Consider the following 20,075-nt stretch of genomic DNA (forward strand, 5'->3'; position numbering starts at 1 on the left):
AATAACTGAATAATCAAAAGAAAGCACCAATTTTTTAAATATTTTATTTATTTACTTGAGAGAGAGCAAGAGTGAGAACTAGAGAGAGAGAGAGAGAGAGAGAAAGCAGGAGACAGAGAGAAAGAGGGAGAGGGAGAAGCAGACTCCCTGCTGAGCAAGGAGCCCAACGCAGGGCTCAATCCCAGGACCCTGGGATCAAGACCTGAGCTGAAGGAGATAGATCAAGACCTATCAGCTGCTTAACTGACTGAGTCCCCCAGGCGCCCCAAGAAATCACCATTTAAATAAACAAACCTCTATGGTTGAGTGCCTGGGTATATCCAGGCTGGGTTTATCACTGTGACCACAGACAGACATTATTAGTGGGTCAAAATGGTCAGATGTTCACATGCATGGGAAACAGACAGACACATCTGTCATGCATTTTTGATAGGAAGCACTGCCAAGTTTAATAGTCCTAAGACTGATGGGTCGGACAGACTGGATTTGTGCCCTGGATCTGCTTCATATGGGACAGTGTAAGACTTTAGTCTCACTGAAACACAGGTTTCTCATCTAACAAATAAAGGGGAAAAAAATCCAGTATCATGTCATTTTTGTGAAGGTGAAGAGGGCCTGGTTAAGGTTTCATGCAGTTCTTTATGGCATATTATTAACATAGAGGTCCAGATAAATTTATATTGAACAAGTAGTTATTCTACATAAAATATCATGAGTTCTGAAAATACATTCTTTGTGTGAACTCTTTTTGTTTCTTTTACTTTTCTTTTCCCGTTTCTTTTTCTTTTCCATTTTGCCAAATTTATACTTAGCATACTCGGTAATTGATGCAATATTATTTCATTTAAAGCTCCAGGCCATTGGAAAATACGAGTCAGTGTTTAGAGCAACCCTAACTGTGGGCAATCTGTAAATTATCTGTCTCAAAAAATGGTTGTTAAAATAAAGACATATTCTTTGCCTTGAAAGGTCAGTTTTAAAGCATTGAATTCTGTGTGGGATTTTTTTCTAATCTTTTCTCTTTTTCTGTTTCTCTTCCTCACATGCTGACTTCGGTGTAGCAGACCACTTGGGGATTGAATTCATGGGTAAGACTAAACAATTTGCTCCTTAAATATCCAGAAAAACCTAAGTTTCATAATGTATATAGTATTCTCCTTCCCCATCTGATTATAATTGAAATGTCTCATTATCAGATGCTGTTAGTAGTAAAAAGTGTTTTTGTCGATTTTTCACTAAGTAATGGCTCAAAATGAAAGACTTAACTACTTACCGGGAAGGCAATTGAATGTTAAGTGCAGTTCTGGAATCATAGAGTTTGGATTTGGCTCCTGGCTTTGTTTGCTCTATTTCTCAATTTTCTTATCTGTAAAATAGGGATGATAATAGTTCCTATTTTACTGCACATGTAAATTGCTTAGCACAATGTCTACAAGATGGCAAACACTCAATAAATGATTGAAAATAATAGTGATGGCTTAAAAATGTTAGTTTTGTTATTTTCCGCTCTAATTCATTTTCCTTTTGCATGATGATTATTTTGTATACATTTTAGTATCAATCAATTTGGAGTATGGGCTATATAAACATTTCCATTTACAAAATTAAAATATTTCTTGTGAAAGTAGTTGCAGTGAATGGTATATTTTTAAAAGCATTAGGGTGTCTTCCACAGGATTATTATTATGTTCAGGAACTATTATTATTATTATTGTTCTTATGTTCATAGATAATTACATTAAGAATTGAACATACTTTTCTGAGTCTATTTCATAAGTAAAATAAAAAATTAAAAAATAAAAACATTCTATGGGTTTGATATACATCATGATGCTAAAACGGAGTGATACTCAGGAGTTAAAGTTAGTGAAATTGAGAAGACCTAAACTTGAAATCCAAATTAATAATTCTTTGCTTCTTTGGCTTTTGTTGAAATTCAAATTTTTCTCTTATATAATATAGATATTGATACTTCATATGTGAATATGGTTATTGTGATAATATTTATAAGTTTAATTGTATTCCTTTATCTATTCACCCATTCATTCAGCAAATAATTATCAAGTGCTCACTATAAGCAAAGAAAAAATGCAAAATATTAGAGATAAAAAAATTGTAAAAATGGACAAAAAAACCGGTCCAATGACACAGTCTAGTAAGCTTACAGATAATAGGTAATAAACCATAGATATACAGTTGAGATTTTCCTAAGACCTATTTCAGGCAAGATGATATTACCTTCGACTAGTGTGATTGTGGAGGATATGGAGAAAATGATCGATATTTAGGACATGGTATCAACAAATATTTGAGAAGAATTAATGTTGAAGGTTAGAAAAGAGAGATTATCAAAGATGATACAGGGTTTATAGTTTGCCTATTTAGATAAAAGTTAGGCCCATTTACTGAAAAAGAACACTGGAAGAAGAACAGATTTATGGGAAATGTTTTACTAGATTAGGTTTGGAAATGTTGAGTTCCGGGTACCTCTGATATATTGAGAGAAGATGTCAAGTTTGTAGTGTACTGCTGGAAGTTTTTAGGGTTGATTAGAGCTTAGTGATTTAATATTTATACTGGAATTGATCTTCCCTGTTATGTGGTATTTTTCATTAGTGTTCTATTATCTGGGTATTATATCATAGAAAAAGCAGACAGCTCAATTCCTGCAGGCTTGGGGTTTTGCTAGAACAGATGAGATGAAAAATCATAAGGGCAATGAAATTCAGGATAATATTCAAATGAAGCATCATGGAATGTAAGGTAGATGTGGAAGGAAGTGACAAAAGGCTAGCTACCTGAATGTAATCGATGAATAGTTATCGTGGGAGTACTCAAGCATATTGTTGGCATGGGGAGCAGATTATAGTCATATGGGTCAGAAATTACAGAAAATTATGGGCAGGGTCATGTAGAAGAGTATAAATTGTGAGAAGGATACGTGGCTTGTACTTTCCTCATTTACCAGTGATGGTGGGGATTAACAACATGGAAGTCTGAACATCAACAGTCACTTTGTGGATAGTGGGTACTGGATCTAGTGGATACAGAAATTTGCCCCACTGGATTATGGTGATTGCAGGCTTTGAGAATAGAGGTTCCAGAAGTTATGTAACAGAATGACTGCATATATAGGAAACACCATATAGCTGGTAGGTGGGGCTGGGCTAGCTTCAGACTCCACAAGTGGTATGGCTATGGTTAGGTAAACATAAATTGCTGCACTGATGTTAATTATAACTGTTAAAAAAAAAAAAAAACTGGACCCATCACCATCTTATTGGGCTTTTCCTGAGGACCTCCAGTGACAGATTAAGTTATGGTAACAGTTTGCTAGGGTACCAACATATGTATTAAAAAGTCTGTGTTAAAACATTTACAAGATTTCAGTTACTGGTAGGTGAAAAATAATAGGTAATTGTGTAGTTCATCTATAAGAATCTCAAGACTACGGTTATAGTGAGTCTTGCAAAACTTGGTGTCAAATCGTAGCTATAAAGCCTTATAGGAAATGAGTTCTCAATGTGTGAATATTTGACTCCGGCAGTAGAGAATGCCTTGTACAGAAGGGGTTGAGCAAGAAGTCAGAAGGGAATATGTAGCATGTATACAGATAATGACAACTAATGAAGGCTTGTTTGAAATGGTGAATAGGTTAGTGAATGAACTCTTTCACTGAACTTACTAGTTCCAGAGAGTGTTCACCCCCACCCATATTCTAACTGAATATATAAAATTCTTTTTGTTGCTTTGGGAACATATATTTTCAGATTTAACTTGTGATTTTAGAGTCCATATGGGTAAAATTCCTTCCACTGAAGGTTACTACCTTACATGCCAGTAATATGACTTCTCTAGCATAAATACAGCTGGGAAGCAGAAATGTGGGCATAGTCTCTATAAACTAACCATGTCAGTATATTGGAGTACCTAAAATGATCAGCGCCAGTTCTGTTTTAATGAGTTCTAGAATAGCTTTCTTCTCAACTTTCATCATTCTTACTTTGGGCAATGTTACTTTCATCTTTCCTTGAGTTGGGACTCAGATCCCAAAATGATGATATGAAGCACACAGCTCTTTTCCCCAAGTCTTTGTATTCCCAGTGGCAAGTCTATGTCATTGATCAGACTCAAAAGCTGAATACTTTGTGCAGTTTAATAAATTCCTATTTAAAGCAGGAACTCCATATCATATGACTCAACAAGAATCCTATTATTATTTAATCAACGTATACTTCTCACACTTACCGTATGCCAGATGGATAAGATGCTGAAGATGCAGATATATAAGCCACATCCTTTAATGCCCAAAAGACTGAAAAGAAAGAAAGCTACACATAATTGAGGTAATATTAACAAGTGCTATCAAAATGACATAGGCAAGGTACAATGAAGGAAAAAGTGAATTTTAAAAAAGCATCTAGGGCGCCTGGGTGGCTCAGATGGTTGAGCGTCTGCCTTCGGCTCAGGTCATGATCCCAGGTTCCTGGGATCGAGTCCCACATCGGGCTCTCTGCTCCTTGGGAGCCTGCTTCTCCCTCTGCCTCTCTCTCTCTGTCTCTCATGAATAAATAAATAAAATCTTTAAAAAAAAAAAAAAAAAAAAAAGCATCTAAAGGTGTTTGGGAAATTCAGAGACAGCTTCCTGGGGGAGGAGACATGTAAGCTGAGTACTAGCCAAAGTGGATAAACTGTATTGAGTGATATCATAGTCCAAATCTGTCCCAGCTCTGTATTTCTTCCACATTAGGGTGAGCCTTGCTATTTCAGTCTCTCTATCTGGGTCCATAAGCTACCTAGAGTCACTGCTTTAGGACCAACGAAAGCCTATCAACTTCAGTAAAAACACTTAACCAAAAAGCTTTTCTGAGTCGATTTATTAATTTCAAGGAATAATTATCTTATCATATAAGCCATGCTAAACCCAATGACCATAAAACTGTCAACATTCAGAAGGATTTGTCCTTAATTATATTCATGAATTTTTCTTAATGATGCTTCTGGGACCAGTACAATGGACATATCAACAACACATACTGTCCTGGAATACGGTATCAGTTTAAAAAAATAAAGTTAACTGATTTAAATAGAGCAGGAATTAGAAGGTACATGGAAGCACAAAATTGTATTTGTGAAAAAAATGTAAAATCAGAGTTTATATTAAGTCAGTAATCAAAAATATTTTTTGAATTAGTGACAACCTACTCAGTATGCATGCATGAGGGAAAATTGAGATTTTTAAGGTCAGATGTTCCAGTTTTCCACACAGGGTGAAAAGATCAGGAGATGGAGTAGACACACTTCACCCTAAGCACAAACACTCATTGAGAAATCCACCCAAATGTCCAGAGGAGACAGATGGCCAAAGGGCATGTCAGACTGGCCAAAATTTGGAAGGCACATTTATCATCAAGAGGGATTTCTCATCTGAGAAGTATCTCGCTGTAGTGTCAGGTGCTCAATCATGGAGCATATCTCATTATATCCATTTGAGCTCTTTGTTATGCAGCTATTTCTTTGACAATACCCTGATGCATTGGATGCTATAGGTATCAAAGATGTTTGTATAAAAGCAGGTGCAACGCCACTTGCAAACATATTAGCAAACCATAGGGAGAGCTGAAGATTGTGTGGGAGATCTTTCATGCAAATTTCATTTTCATATGGAAAAATAAAAGGAACTCTGTCAGTTAAATGTCTTGTTTGTGATTTGACATTGTTTTAAAGATAACATATTCATGCAGATTTTGATTGAGTAAACCCTAGTATAATTTTTTAAATCAAAAGGTTTATAGAACTTGGGAAAAGGAGATTACTAACTCCTTTAGTAGTATTTAGAGATAACTAAAATCTGAAAAAGATTCTAGAATAATCTCTGTATTTTGAAGTTAAAAAAGCAAAAAGAATGAAATTCTGGGTTTGCTATAAGGAGAGGCTTAGAAATGTGTTATATTCAAACTCTGTGGTCTAAAATATGTGTGTAGTTTTAGAATTGATAAGGTCATTATTTCAAACTTCACCATATATTGAGCATCTCCTCATTCTGTCATGTAAAATAGTTGTTTTAGTATATTTTAGTAAAAACTGAAGATAATCTCCTGAGAAGTGTCTAGTTTCTAATTCTGTCTGGATGATATAAAGTGGGGATCTTTTCCCTAAAGCTATAATGCTTATTATGAGTGATTTGGCGTGTGTTCCTTTAAATCCAACAGGCTGGTGTGTCAGTCATATGAGTGCATGTATATGCCCCAAATTTGTGAATTGGCATTAGAGATACAGAAGTGACAATTCGTTTTCTCTATGCTGAAATTTCTGACTTATGTAGAACAAAACTGTTTTCATTCATTGCATATATCATGTTTTCTTATCAAACAAAATGGTAACTTATGGATTAATGTGTGTATATGTGTTTGCAGAGGGGATGCAATCAAGAATATTTGTTTACTTTTTTATATGCCCTTTGCCATATTAAATTACATGAGAAATTAGATGTGGCAGAGTAATAAGTTAACATTATTTAATATTTGACAGTGCCTCAAAATTTAGATCATCTCACTGAACTTTAAAAAGTAAAAACAACGAATGAGATAGGAAGTCTGTATATCCCTATCTTGTAAATGACAAAACTGAGGTCTGTTTAGCTGAAATATCTCTCTAAAGAGCAAGGAGATGGCAAATACAGAATTTGAACCTTAGTCTACCTTCCTTCAGAGCTCTTGAATTCTGCCGGGGCCTAACTGCTGGGCATGTCCCACAGTGAGGGCTTCGTGATCACTCTGGAAATGCTTCAAGTGGCAATGAAGTTAATCCTAAGGGTTAAAGGTAATGTTTTCCAAGTTCCATGAGGCTGTAAGAATTTGGGTGATAACCCACATTATCCAAGCTATGAGAAAATGAAAACTGAACCAAATGCCAGTCTTTAGCTTTACATTCAGAATTATAACTGACAGGTGCACAAAAAGGCTCACATTGGCTGGTCGTCATAGTCTCTTGTAGGATGAGCTACAGAAATGTGTTGTATTTGAAGTTTCTTGGTAATTACAGACTGTGTTGAGTGACATTAGTCAGGTGGTCTTAACTGTTGAATGCCACTGGAGTATAACGACATTACACATCCATCTCCTCTGATAGGAGACATTTCCCAAATGGAATAGTGAGCAGAATCATCTCCCCAATGACTTCCCAAGCTTCTGCTAAGAAACATTTACACAATCTTATTTTTTTAAAGATTTTATTTATTTACTTGACAGAGAGAGAGAGCATAAGCAGGGGGAGCGGCAGGCAGAGGGAGAGGGAGAAGCAGGCTCCCCGCTGAGCAGGGAGCACGATGCAGGACTCGATCCCAGGACCCTGGGATCATGACCTGAGCCGAAGGCAGTCGCTTACCCAACTAAACCACACAGGCGCCCTACACAATCTTATTTTTTAAGTTATTTTTCTCTTTAGTAATATGGCCACTTCCTCTCTTTACATGATGATTTTTTTTTTAACATAGGTCCCAGTACAAGTGCTAAAATTCAGCTCCTGATCACAAACCCCTCCAAGTATTTTTCTTTTTCTCTCTTTTTTCTTTTTCTTTTTTTTTTGAATGAAGAGATATCTTGATTTGGTTTGATTGTTCTGAAGTTAGCCTCGCCACACGTTAGGATAATATTTTGGTATTACAACATTTTGATAATATAATATATATATATGATTAATCTGATACTAGTCATTAGCACGTATTTGTACCTCCAGTGGTTAGAAGTAAAAGTCTCTAAACAGTCACAACCATAAGTGAAATAAATTAAAATCTGACAGAATTTTCAGGTGAAAATAAAAACTTCCAGTGGTCTTCTTTGAGGAATGGTTACAACCAAGAGATGCACTGGAAAATATGCAGATACAATAATTGCGATTTGTACAAAGGAGAGAATGGACATTTCTGTAAATACTTTTGTAGATCAGATTCCAGAATTGGTTAATAAAATTTAATTTGCAGACACTGAAAAAAGTTTTTGTTGTGAACAATTTGGAAATACAGTGCTATTCACTGAAGGCTGACATAGGATGACTACATTTTTGCCAAGTTAATATTATAATTTTTCATAAAGCTGCTAAATGACTAAATTAGGAGTTTCATGTAGACTGCAGCAAAAGCTGGATAGACTTCCATGAACTTCTTTTGTAATATGATGAAGCATAGATTATATCAATTTAGTGATAGGTAAATTGGGGACAATGAAATGCTATATGTAGGATCAAGATCAGCTATGATTGGACCTTCCAATTGCTTCTAGGGCAATATTTTTATTATGGAATAAATAAAGCCATAGCTTAAACACTTAAAAATTTTCTGAACTTTTATAAGCAGTGACTGCTATTTTATTGGATAGAGAAAATTAAGATCTAACAGAAAAGACTGGATTTTTGGATTGTCAAATTAGACTCAAAAGAATGTGAGATTTTAGCCAGTATCAAGTTGATTACGTATATATGTCAATTAATCTAAAATGTACATAAGTTCATAGTAGATCCCAAAGATCTCCTTAAGTGTGCTAGAAAAAAAGAGCAACAAAGATGTTCAGATTGTCAATGGAAAGTAATTGTCACTGAGGTTAAAAAACCAAATGGGGGGTGCCTGGTGGCTCAGTCAGTTAAGCCCTGCCTTTGGGCTCAGGTCATGATCCCAGGGTGTTGGGATTGAGCCCCGCATCACGCTCCCTGATCAGCGAGGGGTCCGCTTCTCCCTCTTCCTCTGCCCTTCCCCCACTTCATGCTCTCTATCTCACACTCTCTCTAATAAATAAATAAAATCTTAAAAAAAAAAGAATGTACTGTTATATTCACTTCTCCCTGACAAATGCTTCAGAAGCCAAATGGAGTTTTGCATTGGAGAGATTAAAAAAAAAAAAATGAATGATGGATAGAATATCTAAAGATGCAGGGGAGTGAAGATAATACTGGTTCTCCTCAGTAAACAGTTCAGTCAGAATGTGTGGAGCCCCTTCGGGAGCTCACGTTCACCACGCCAGAGCCACAGCGAGACAGATAAGACAGATTCTCAAGAAGTTCACAGTTCAGCGTGGGGAACAGACTTGTAAACCAATTATCGCAGTTCAGTGCAAAAAGAGGACTTTAATTAAAGAGTCTTTGCTCTGTTATGTTTTACAAAAGGCAAGCCCAGGGTTCCTAAATGGTTGCGAGATGTTAACATGTGTTCCATACTCACGCACATAAATAGGGTGTGAGTTCACATCCACATGGGAAGTACTAGGTTCTCTGCTTCTGCTGCGTGATTTTACAGAGCCTCCAGTACACTTCTACCCATCCATAAGTCTTGGGGAGAAGGCTAGAGTAGGCAATGTTTTCTGAGTATTTTTCCAAAGAAGCATATTTCATAGAGCTAGGATTTCAGAAACCATACTCTCATAAATCCTGGGAGAAAGGAACACGAAGGAGCACCCACATCTCCTTAGAACATAGAGACATCCTTATGTGGAAGAATAAAGCGTATTCCTACAGTTGGGGGATGGCAGCAGGAAGCATGAGGAAAGGGGACAAGGAAGAACACAGGTCAATAAGAGGTGGATGAGGGGGCGGAGCAAGATGGCGGAGGAGTAGGAGACCTGGATTTCCTCTCCTCTCAGGAATTCAGCTGGATAGGGATCAAACCATTCTGAACACCTACAAACTCAACAGGAGATCGAAGAAAAGAAGAGCAACAACTCTCTCATCAGAAAAGTGACCAATAAGAGGTGGATGAGAACAGGGGTTTTCCAAATGGTGAGGAGTCCCAAGCCACTGGAGAAACATAATACACCTGAAAGGGAGTGTGGTCGGCAAGGTGGTTGGTCAATTAGGTCAGAGCAAATTATGATGACTCTTTGTGCCCTTGGAAAGATGAATGGTTTTATCACATTGGGAAAGAAAGCCTTCAGAGATCTCCAGCAGGGAATGATCACATTCGTTTATGCGGACAGTGGCTGTGTGCCAAAGTTGCCTGGAGGCATTGTGCGCGAAACCCCAGCTAATGGGCCAAGCTCAGGGTTTACTCCAAATATTCACCAAATGCTTGCTCTTTGAATAACTCTGTGGGCATCATGAAAACGAATTTCCCTTTAGTCTGTGTCAGGCACAGGGAAAGAGGTGAGGGCACAGCACATGGGGAGGCTGTGGGGGTGAGGAACAATGAGCAGACCCAGGGGCACAGTGATTCTATCTTTGCCATGAATTTCCACGGCAGAGGAAGAAACATCCTAATAAGGATGTTGAATAAACAGGACCAGGATGAGATGATTTGGGGGAGGAAATAATTGGTTTTTAGCATAGGCAATTTGCATTATAATTTAATTTAAATTACATATAAGTTTTTATTTAAAATGAAATTCAAATCATGTCATTCCCCCGCGTGAAACTTTCTAATGGATTTAGAATTAAATACAGAGGGGCGCCTGAGTGGCTCAGTTGGGTAAGCATCTGCCTTAGGCTCAGGTCATGATCCCAGGATCCTGGGATCAAGCCCCCATTGGGCTCCCTGCTCAACAGAGAGTCTGCTTCTCTCTCTCCCTCTGCCCGTCCCTCCTGCTCATGCTTTCTCTCTCAAATAAATAAATAAAATCTTAAAAAAAAAAAAGAATTAAATACAGGTACCATATGTTGCCATGCCAGGTCCTCCATGATCTGGTGCTGCCTACCTCTCTGACCTCACTTCCTACCACTCTCATTCCAACTCACTGTTTCTGCCATATCAGCCTTCTCCTTATCTCTCTACCTCAGGGCCTTTGCACTGGCTGTTCTCCCAGTATCAGCTATACTACTTATCTGCACATGCTTCCTCCTCATTATAAAGCCCTCAGTTCAAATACACTTCCTAAGAGACTTTCCTTTGCATTCCTATTATATGTATTTCCCATCTCATTCATATTAGCTTCTTGTGTTTCTTCCATAACCTTTTTACTAACTGGTTTATTTGTCTACTTTTTATTATGAGTCTCCCTACTAGAAAATAACCTCTGTGAGAACAGGACTTACTCATTGTTGCATCTCTAGTCCAGTGCTTAGCATAATTATAAGAACTCAATACATATTTGTTGAATTGATTTTAAAATGAATTTAAATGGTGTCTGGTTTCCTTAACCCTTATTTAATTAAATGATTAAAAAAATCTATAAGCAAAATATCAATGAAACCCAAGACCCTATGGTTTAGTTCTAGATAACTCTTAGTCACCAATATTCTTCCTGGAGATTTCCCCCGTTGATGTAGTGAGTGGCATCTGAGGACTTCTCAAAAGTGTAGCTTCCAGCTCACTCAGGTGCTGTGTGCAGCCCTCGAAGTGGGCCAGTGATCATAGAGGATCCTGACTGACCGGTTAGGTACTTATAGGATAGTTCATGAATTGTTGTTCTCGCTTCTAAGTCCATGTTTTCTGCTACTGTCATAGTTGCAGTTTGAGATACTGAGAATAATGGAAGATTCTCAAGTGGGCAGAATAACATAATTCAAGAGCTCTCAGCTTTAACTTTCATCCCAGACACTAGGCAGCTCATTGCAAATGTCAATTCCTGTTCTTAGCCTCAGATATCTGATTAGGTAGTTATGGAATTGACCAGATTTCTAGTATTTAATATGATTCTCATGTAGGAGGTCTCTGCATATGTGGTGAGGAACTTTGACATAAAGGGACAGAGAGACTTGGTTTAATTCTGGCTCCACCGTTTGTATATGTATGACCTGGGACAAGAGATTTATCATCTCTAATCCTGGAGTTACCAGTCTGTGTAAGAGGGATGATGGCATTACCAATTTCATCGGGTTGTTGTGCAGATCTAAACACATGAAGCATATAAAGTGCTTAGCACAAAGCCTGGTGCTTATTAAGTGCTAATCAAAATGAGCTCTTCTAACTCCTGTTCCTCCTGGGAGCAGCTTCACTGATGAGGATTTCTGATCCGTATGCTCTCCGAGGTTTGCCTTTAGGTTGTCTACTTCACTCTGATTCTTCTGAAAAAGGAAATTGAACATTAATGTTCTCTTCTTTACTGTGTGCTAATTTTTATACCTTAAAAAGTAGGGACTCTGGAGTTATCTTAGAGAATGGGAGCCGTTTTCCAGGGCATTCCATGGAATGTCAGCTAAGTTTTCAGAATCAGCTTTCTCTAGAGTAATGTCTATGAAAGCTTCTCTTTTTAGAATTTGGTTCTAAGGAGGTGTCTTTAGATCTTCAACCTGGTTATGCAGGCTGGCTGCATTCCCTCCATTAATATTTCCAACAGGATCAGACACAAGAGAAGGAAATCAAGTAAACTTTGCTTGTCCAGTGAAGCTACCCACTTGGATGTTACACTCACTCTTCTGAGGGGGATTTCATTCACTTTATTTCCTTGGATGAGTCTTGAAGCAGAATATAGACTCTTTTTACTGATAAAGTTTACTAACACTTATGAGAAATGGAAGGAAGGAAATTAACACTCGTTAACTATTAATGTGACTTATCAGCATGGTAGGTAATTTCACATGAGTTATCACATTTTATCTTTCAAAGTTATTAGAAATCTCAAATATGTGATGTAGAAAGTCCCCATCATCTGAGCGACTGGATTTTTGGTCCAGGAAAAATTGACCCTGTATTTTAGTACCCAGATTTGAAGAGCTACTTGGTATGTATTCAAGGAAGTTATCTATATTCAGACTAGGGCTTCAGTGAGGCTGCCATTATGACAAAGACATAGGATGCAAGCAGAACAAAGAAAGTTATTCTAAAAAAGACTAACAAGGTAATTTTTTTCTCATTGCACACATGAAGAAACAAGGTGGATGGAAGTAAAAGCAATATGCTCAACTGATACATGTAAAGATGAATTTGTGACTCAGATCAAATATCTCCAGAGCTTGAACTCCTCCCATAGTCCTGCCCAACCATCATAATAGAAAATGGCATGTTCTCTGCAAATGTGATGATAATCTCTTTTCACTGCCCCTGTGCTGGACTTCGAGGGTACTGAGTCAGGGACACACACATACTCAACAAGGGCCTCAGCTGTAGAACAGCATTGTGAGCAGGGTTGCCAGACTGAGCAAATAAAAATGCAGGACCCCACACTTACATTCAAATCTCAGATACTCAACAAATAATGATTTAGTGTAGATATGTTGGATGAAATGCATGTGGTACATCTATATAAAAATTGTTGCTGACATAAAATTCAGATTAATTCCATCTTCAGCATTTTATCTGCTAATCCTGGCTTTGGGGCCATTAGCACAGTGAGGGGTGGCCCCCTTCTGACCCATTTCTATCTCACACTTCACTCCCCACGAAAACCAAATGAATGTTGATATGAGGAATACAGCAAGATAAGCAGAATTAATGGGGGGATGAGCAGGAGGGACTGGAGCCAGAGTGCTGTGTGTGTCCCGAGGTAACTCTGCTTGTTACACAATGAAAATTAGGCAAAAATAATACTAAGCTGTTCCTGAATTATCTCTCGGCAGCTATGGATGTTTAACATGGCAAATGCCACCTGTAAACTCACTGGTTCTGGGCCTTGTAAATCCTGCTGTTAGAGCAATTGATGAAGTATTTTAAAGCCAAGTTCTTGTTGTGAGTGTAATCACTTAACATCTCAAATATGGATGCTTCAGAAAACAAGTGGTAGCATACTAACTTAGCTTTTGAGAAAGAGAGTAGCATTTAACTTACCAAAAGATGAAGTTGAAGGTAATATTAATGAAATAATAACTGCTGTGTCTTTATCTGTTCACCACCCATTCATTTCCCTATTATGTTCAGGCTGCTCACTTCAGTCACAAACATGTTTTTATGAGAATACAGAGCTTTGTTCCTACCGGAAAAAATCAAGGTATCTATTCTTCTGGAGTTGAACTGTGGAATCAGAATAGTGGTTCAGTGATTCCACTTTTCTATTGCTGTGAGGAAAAGAGATGCTAAGAGAGTCAAGCAGGGTGATGGAAAGCAGGTATAAATTCTGCAGTCAGGCAAATATGCATCAAGTCAAGAAGATGACTTCATCTTCTATCCATGAGTTATCTACCTACCTACATACCTATATATCTATTCGTGTGTGTAGACTAATTTCTCTCTCTTAAGATTCAGTAATATAGAAACTGATGCTGTAACACACAATGTATGCATTTATTGGCATATATTAGGCACTCAGATTATGTCCTTCCTTTCTGCATTCCCCTATGTGTTGCACTGTTTGCCCAGGTGTAAACTGATCTGTATGTTTATGTCTGTGTGTGTGATCATAAACCCAAGTGATAGAGGGTGCACCAGCTCTGTGCCTATGTAGCTCTCTCCATCACTCTCCTGAAGACTTCCCCTCTGTAGTTCCTCTCTTGCCTTCTGTGGACATTTGCCAGGGAGACACAGTTGAGAAGGGGAGCAGCTGCCCCAGATGTGGATCCTCATCTCTCCTAAGCCCCACATGTAAGCAAACCTTCTGCCTTTCATAGCCCAGGAAAATTACTGATCTTCTGCACAGATAGGATAGGTTGTGTCTGCGGAATCATGGAAGCTCTGTTGTCTAAGGAAACCTCACCTTACTCACTGATCCTTTTGTCAGATTCCTCCAGGGTAGTTTTTGAATCCGGGAATGGTACCAAATACCAGAGCACTTGAGGCCCATCTTGGCTCTCACTAATTCTCTAACCTCATCTCTTCTGCACATGCCATCCACAACCATTCAAACTCACGTTTCCTCCTTTGAACACATCATAATCTTTCTGTCTTCTCTGCATGTGATTTCTTTGTGCCACAGAATTAAGGCCCGCCCACTGTGTCTAACACGTCCCCACATATATATCTGCATTCCTAATGTATCAAGTACTTAGGTCTTCTCCTATAACTTGAAGAGTCGTGGTGTCCCTCTGATTTAAGTCTCTCTCTCCCCCAAATATTGTGAGATCCACAAAGGCCAGTATCACCCCATTACAACGTCAGCTCAGAGTCTGAAACCTCAGAACCTTTGGCTGGTCAATACAGAAATTCCATGTGTTGCAAAGGCTTATGTCATACATCATTGTATGTTGTCTTTTCAGTACTGCCCTTTGAGGTGGGTAACACTATCAACAAAGTAGGACTCTGGGTAAAACTTAAGTTCCAATATCCAACAAACCAAGAATCAGATTAGCTTTCAAGGACTAGTTCTATGTGGGTGGACTAGTGTGGGTCAATAAGACTGAATTATTCACCTGTAAAATGGAGCATTGGTATATATCTCATAGGAATGTAGTTAAAATAAAACAAGATGATGTATTTGGAAGAAACAGCCATGTCCTTTTCCTAAAGTCATATTTACTTGTATAATTTTATGATGCTCCAGAATGTAGAAGACATAGTTTAAAAACTAGTTGGGCGGGGGGGTGGGGGCGCCTGGGTGGCTTAGTCAGTTGAGCATCTGACTCTTGATTTTGACTCAGGTCATGATCTCAGGGTCATGGGATCGAGCCCCATGTCCGGCTCTGTGCTCAGGGCTGAGTCTGCTTGTCCTTCTCCCTCTGTCCCCCCCCCCCCCCACTTCTATCTCTAAAATACAGAAAATCTTAAAAAAAAAAAAAAACTAGTTGGATGACATCACTGATCATCAGGGAAATGCAAATCAAAACCACAGTGAGATATTACATTACATCTGTCAGAATGGCTACAATCAAAAAGATAAGAAAAGTATGTGGAGAAACAGTACCTCTCGTGCACTGTTGGTGGGAATGTAAATTGGTGCAGCCACTGTGGAAAACAGTATGGAGGTTCCTCAAAAAATCAGAAATATCATATGATCCAGCAATTCCACTACTGGGTATTTACCTAAAGAAAGTAAAAGCACTAATTTGAAAAGATATATGCACTCTTATGTTTATAGCAGCATTATTTACAATAGCTAAGACATGGAAGCAGCCTAAGTGTCCATCAACGAATGGATAAAGAAGTTGTGATATATCTATCTATGTGTATAGATAGATATATCTATCTGTATAGATAGATATAGATATAATGGAATATTACTTGGCCATAAAAAATATGAGATCTAGCCATTTGTGACAACATGGGTAGATCTAGAAAATATAATGCTAAGTGAAATAAGTCAGAGAAAAACAAATACCATATCATCTCACTTCTATGTGGAATCTAAAAAATAAAACAAACAACAAACAAGAAGCAGAAATAGACCCATAAATACAGGGAACAAACTAATGGTTGCCAGAGGGGTGCAGGTAGGGGGATGGGTAAAATGTATGACAGGGAGTGGTAGATACAGGCTTTCAATTATGGAATGGATAATTCACCGGGATAAAAGGTACAACATAGCGAATATAATCAATAGTATTGTAATAGTGTTGTATGGTGACAGGCAATAGCTATACTTTTGGTGAGCATAACAAAATGTATAGACTTGTTTCACTATATTGTACACCTGAAACTAATGTAGCATTGTGTGTCAATTACACTTCAGTAAAAAAAATATAAAAGGTGGGGGGAGAAACCTAGTTGGATGACAGGTTGATTTATTTGAAATGTGTTATGTAAGAAGACATGCTTTTTTTTTCTTATTCAAAAACAAAACCCTTGAAATTATATGATTATAAGAAGAGGGGAACCTGGGTGACTCAGTTGATTGACTGTCCAACTCTTGATTTCAGCTCAGGTCATGATCTCAGGGTTGTGGGATCAAGCCCCGTGTGCGGCTCCTCGCTCATTGGGGAGTCTGAGATTCTCTCTCTCCCTCTCCCCCTCAACATGCACATGCTCTTTCTCTCTCTCTCTCTCTAAAATAAATAAGTAAATCTTTTTTAAAAAAATTTTTTTTCTGACTAATATCAAACTTTGTATATTTATAGGTAAATTTTTCCAGCAATTGCCCAAACTCTTACTCTATGAAAAAGTGATGTATTAATATTTATCATAAATTTGAAGGAAGCCTCAGAGACCCACTGGTTGAACCTACCCCTTTTAAATGGTCAGTTCCCTGTATTGAATAGAAGCCTGGCTCCCTGTGTGGGACAGTGCCATAAAGTTATAGATTCCTGGGATTGAATCTTTCTTCTTTTAATTACTGATATTGCACCTTTTGGGGACATTAATTTCCTTAAGCCCCAATTTTCTTGTATGCAAGACAGGGATAATAATAGTACATATTTCCAACAACAGTTGGAATCACCGGAAACAGTTTCTCCAGTCAACCTGTACCTGCTCTCTGATGTATTCCTTCACCTGATATTCCATCTCATACCTCAAGACAATTATCATGGCCTATCTTATCAACATCTTACTTGTTACATTATTATTTTCAACTCTTTATTTCCTATGTACTTTTTCTGGAAAAACTCTGGTTTGTCAGTATCTCTTCAGAAGTCTAAACCTGTTTCTCGAGGTGTTTTGAAATCTATATGAGGTAATGCATGTCTTACACTTGGAGTAGCCCATGTGCACAGTAAATGCTCTAAAAGATCTCAATTTATCTACTCTTCTTTGCACACAGTAATTTTGATAATTCAGTTTGTAATATAATTTGCTTATTCTATCTCCATCCAGGGGGCACTTTTTGTAGTTTTATTTTTCCCCAGCGTCTTTCCCAAATATGCACATCTTTTTTTTTTTTTTTTAAAGATTTTATTTATTTGACAGAGAGAGACACAGTGAGAGAGGGAACACAAGCAGGGGGAGTGGAAGAGGGAGAAGCAGGCTCCCCGCCGAGCAGGGAGCTCGATGCGGGAACTCGATCCCAAGACCGCGGGATCACGACCCGAGCCGAAGGCAGACGGTTAACGACTGAGCCACCCAGGCGCCCCCAAATATGCACATCTTATATGGTAGAGATTATAGTGTACAATCCTGTCCTTTTTCATATTGTTGAATTTTATTGGTACTGAAATTTTGTTTGGCTTTACCTTGTACTTTGGCTTGACTTTATATTTGAATAAGAGATAGAATCACAATGTGTTTATGTCTAGTTTTATATATTTACCTTCTAAAAATTCCCTTAAAATAAAAAAAGGACATTTGTGTCATAAAGCTGTAGTTGTCTAATGTAGTTTCTAGTCAAACAAAAATATCTTGGGCCACTTTTAGGGAACTAGTCTAAGGTTGCCTTTTACTGGTCTCTGCTTATATAACAGATTTACAAGGATATCCTTTCAAAATGTAAGACTTTACATTTACTTCTAGCATTTGTCACCTTTGTTTTAACCCATTTTTCTGTCTCACAGGTAGAAAATACATAGCTATTTTTGTGTGCTGTGTCTTATAATAATGTAAACTTTTTCAGTCCTTCTGCTCCTTAGGTATGCACACGGACAGGTGAGGGCGTCCTGAGACAGACGTGGACATTCTTTCCTATTTACTCTTAGTTGTAAAAATGAGATTGCAATGTCAGAACTACAGGGGCAGATTTCAAAATCCTCTTTCTTTGGCTTGATGTTATGATAGGAAGATGTCTTCAATTTGGTAAAATGAAGCTTCTGTCCAAGAATAATCTTTTACTCATAATTTTCCCTAAAGTTTTTTTTTTTCCTTCGTGGGTGGCCCTGTATATATTTTACTACCGAGGAATCACTGACTTTTCAAATAGAATTATAACAAAGATGCAAAGGATGATGTCCTAGTAGCTGAAGCATGAGCATTAAAAGAACTAGCCTTGGAAAAGCTGGCGTTTTCTCTGAGGGTTGCCATGTTTCTCCCTTGGGCTACAGTGGCAGCACGGTGCAGGGAGAGATTGCCTTATTATTGTACTCAACATCCTAGAAGGCTGATATTGCTCTCAAGCTGCCATTATTGAAACAGCAGTTGGACATGAATACTGTTATTCATTAAATGTATTATGACCACATTGCAATTTCTGCCAGTGTATAAAGTTACTTCAGCATGTAAAACTTCTGCTTATGTACAAGTGAGACTGAAGTGATTAACACTAAATATGAATTGGGTAATTTGTCAAAAAAATTTAAAAATGAAATATGTATTGGAAGCCAATTGCAAGATGATCACTGTAACATTCAGACTTTGAAGCATAAGAAATTATAGAACAACTTTTCAGGAAAATTTATGAGATGTCACTTGGAAATGGATCCCCATCTTAAGCTTTGAAAAAAGTGGTTAAGATCGGGTTCAGTTTGAGATTCTGTCACACACAGATGCTAACTCATATGTATGAACATCTATTATTGAAAATGCCATAAAAGCTTTTCTATCCCTCTGTATTTTTCTATCAAAGATATTTTTTCATGAAATAAAGATGATTTCATTTCCTTGGTTTCAACATTGTTTCATAAAAGAGTGGATTTTTTTTTCTTCTATCATCTGTCTTCTTTTCATATGCCCTCAATTTCCCTTACCCATTTATCTTAAAAAAAAAAAAAAAAAAAGTATTTTCTTTTCTTGGATCTCAACTCACCAGCAACACTTTTCATAGATAGGAATTTGAAAGCCCTTTTACAGGAAGGGGGATGTATTTTTGCAAGTCTGAACATTTTTTTAAAATTCAAATTGGGTCAATATGTTTTGAGGTTTTTTCCATGAAATGAAAACCATTTTAAATACTTTGTATTCTTTTTTCCAACTGACCTACCAAATTGAAATAATAATCAGACCAACACACAAAGGGGACTTTGAGGTTTAGTATTGTCAGTGTCATCAATTTATTCAGAATAGTGCCATGAATATTTATAACATCATAGTGTATCATAGGTCAAAGAGATCTTTGAGACTTTTGAGTCTGGAGTTCAGATTCCTATATTTTTCATGAACTGAAGCTCAGTGATGTTAAGACTTAACTATGTTTACTCAAGCGGATAAAGGCAAAGCTGGGAATCAACATCAAGCATTTATTGGCTACATGCTATGAGGAGCATTCTTATAACTTCATCCTTAGTGCTTTTACCTTTCCATGGCAGCCAATTCAGATTATCCATTCTTTTCAATGTTATTTACAACTAGATAGCTATATAGTTGCATTCCTTCTTCAGTGAAGATTCTGTATGATTAACCTTGAGATTTGAGAACACCTCTGTAAAACCATTCTAATTAACAGAAAAGCTTTAGCACAGAAACTGTTGCTACTTTTCAGAAACATCTTGGT

At 37.5% G+C, this 20,075-nt stretch overlaps 1 protein-coding gene across 4 annotated transcripts in view; it reads left to right on the forward strand.

Annotated features, from left to right (window-relative positions):
* NRG3 (neuregulin 3) overlaps positions 1–20,075 on the forward strand; it is a 1,020,119-nt gene that overhangs the window by 898,779 nt on the left and 101,265 nt on the right. For 2 of the 4 annotated variants that reach the window (XM_045878223.1, XM_045878222.2), the window contains exon 4: positions 1,062–1,088. In XM_045878223.1, the coding sequence (XP_045734179.1) occupies positions 1,062–1,088 (27 nt within the window). The remainder of the gene's footprint in view (positions 1–1,061; positions 1,089–20,075) is intronic. The other 2 variants (XM_045878224.1, XM_045878225.1) reach the window with 1 other exon arrangement.

The sequence above is a fragment of the Mirounga angustirostris genome, unplaced genomic scaffold, assembly GCF_029215605.1.
Source record: "Mirounga angustirostris isolate CCGP_5_RB_7025 unplaced genomic scaffold, mMirAng1.0.hap1 SCAF_6, whole genome shotgun sequence".
Classification (NCBI taxonomy): Eukaryota; Metazoa; Chordata; class Mammalia; order Carnivora; family Phocidae; genus Mirounga; species Mirounga angustirostris.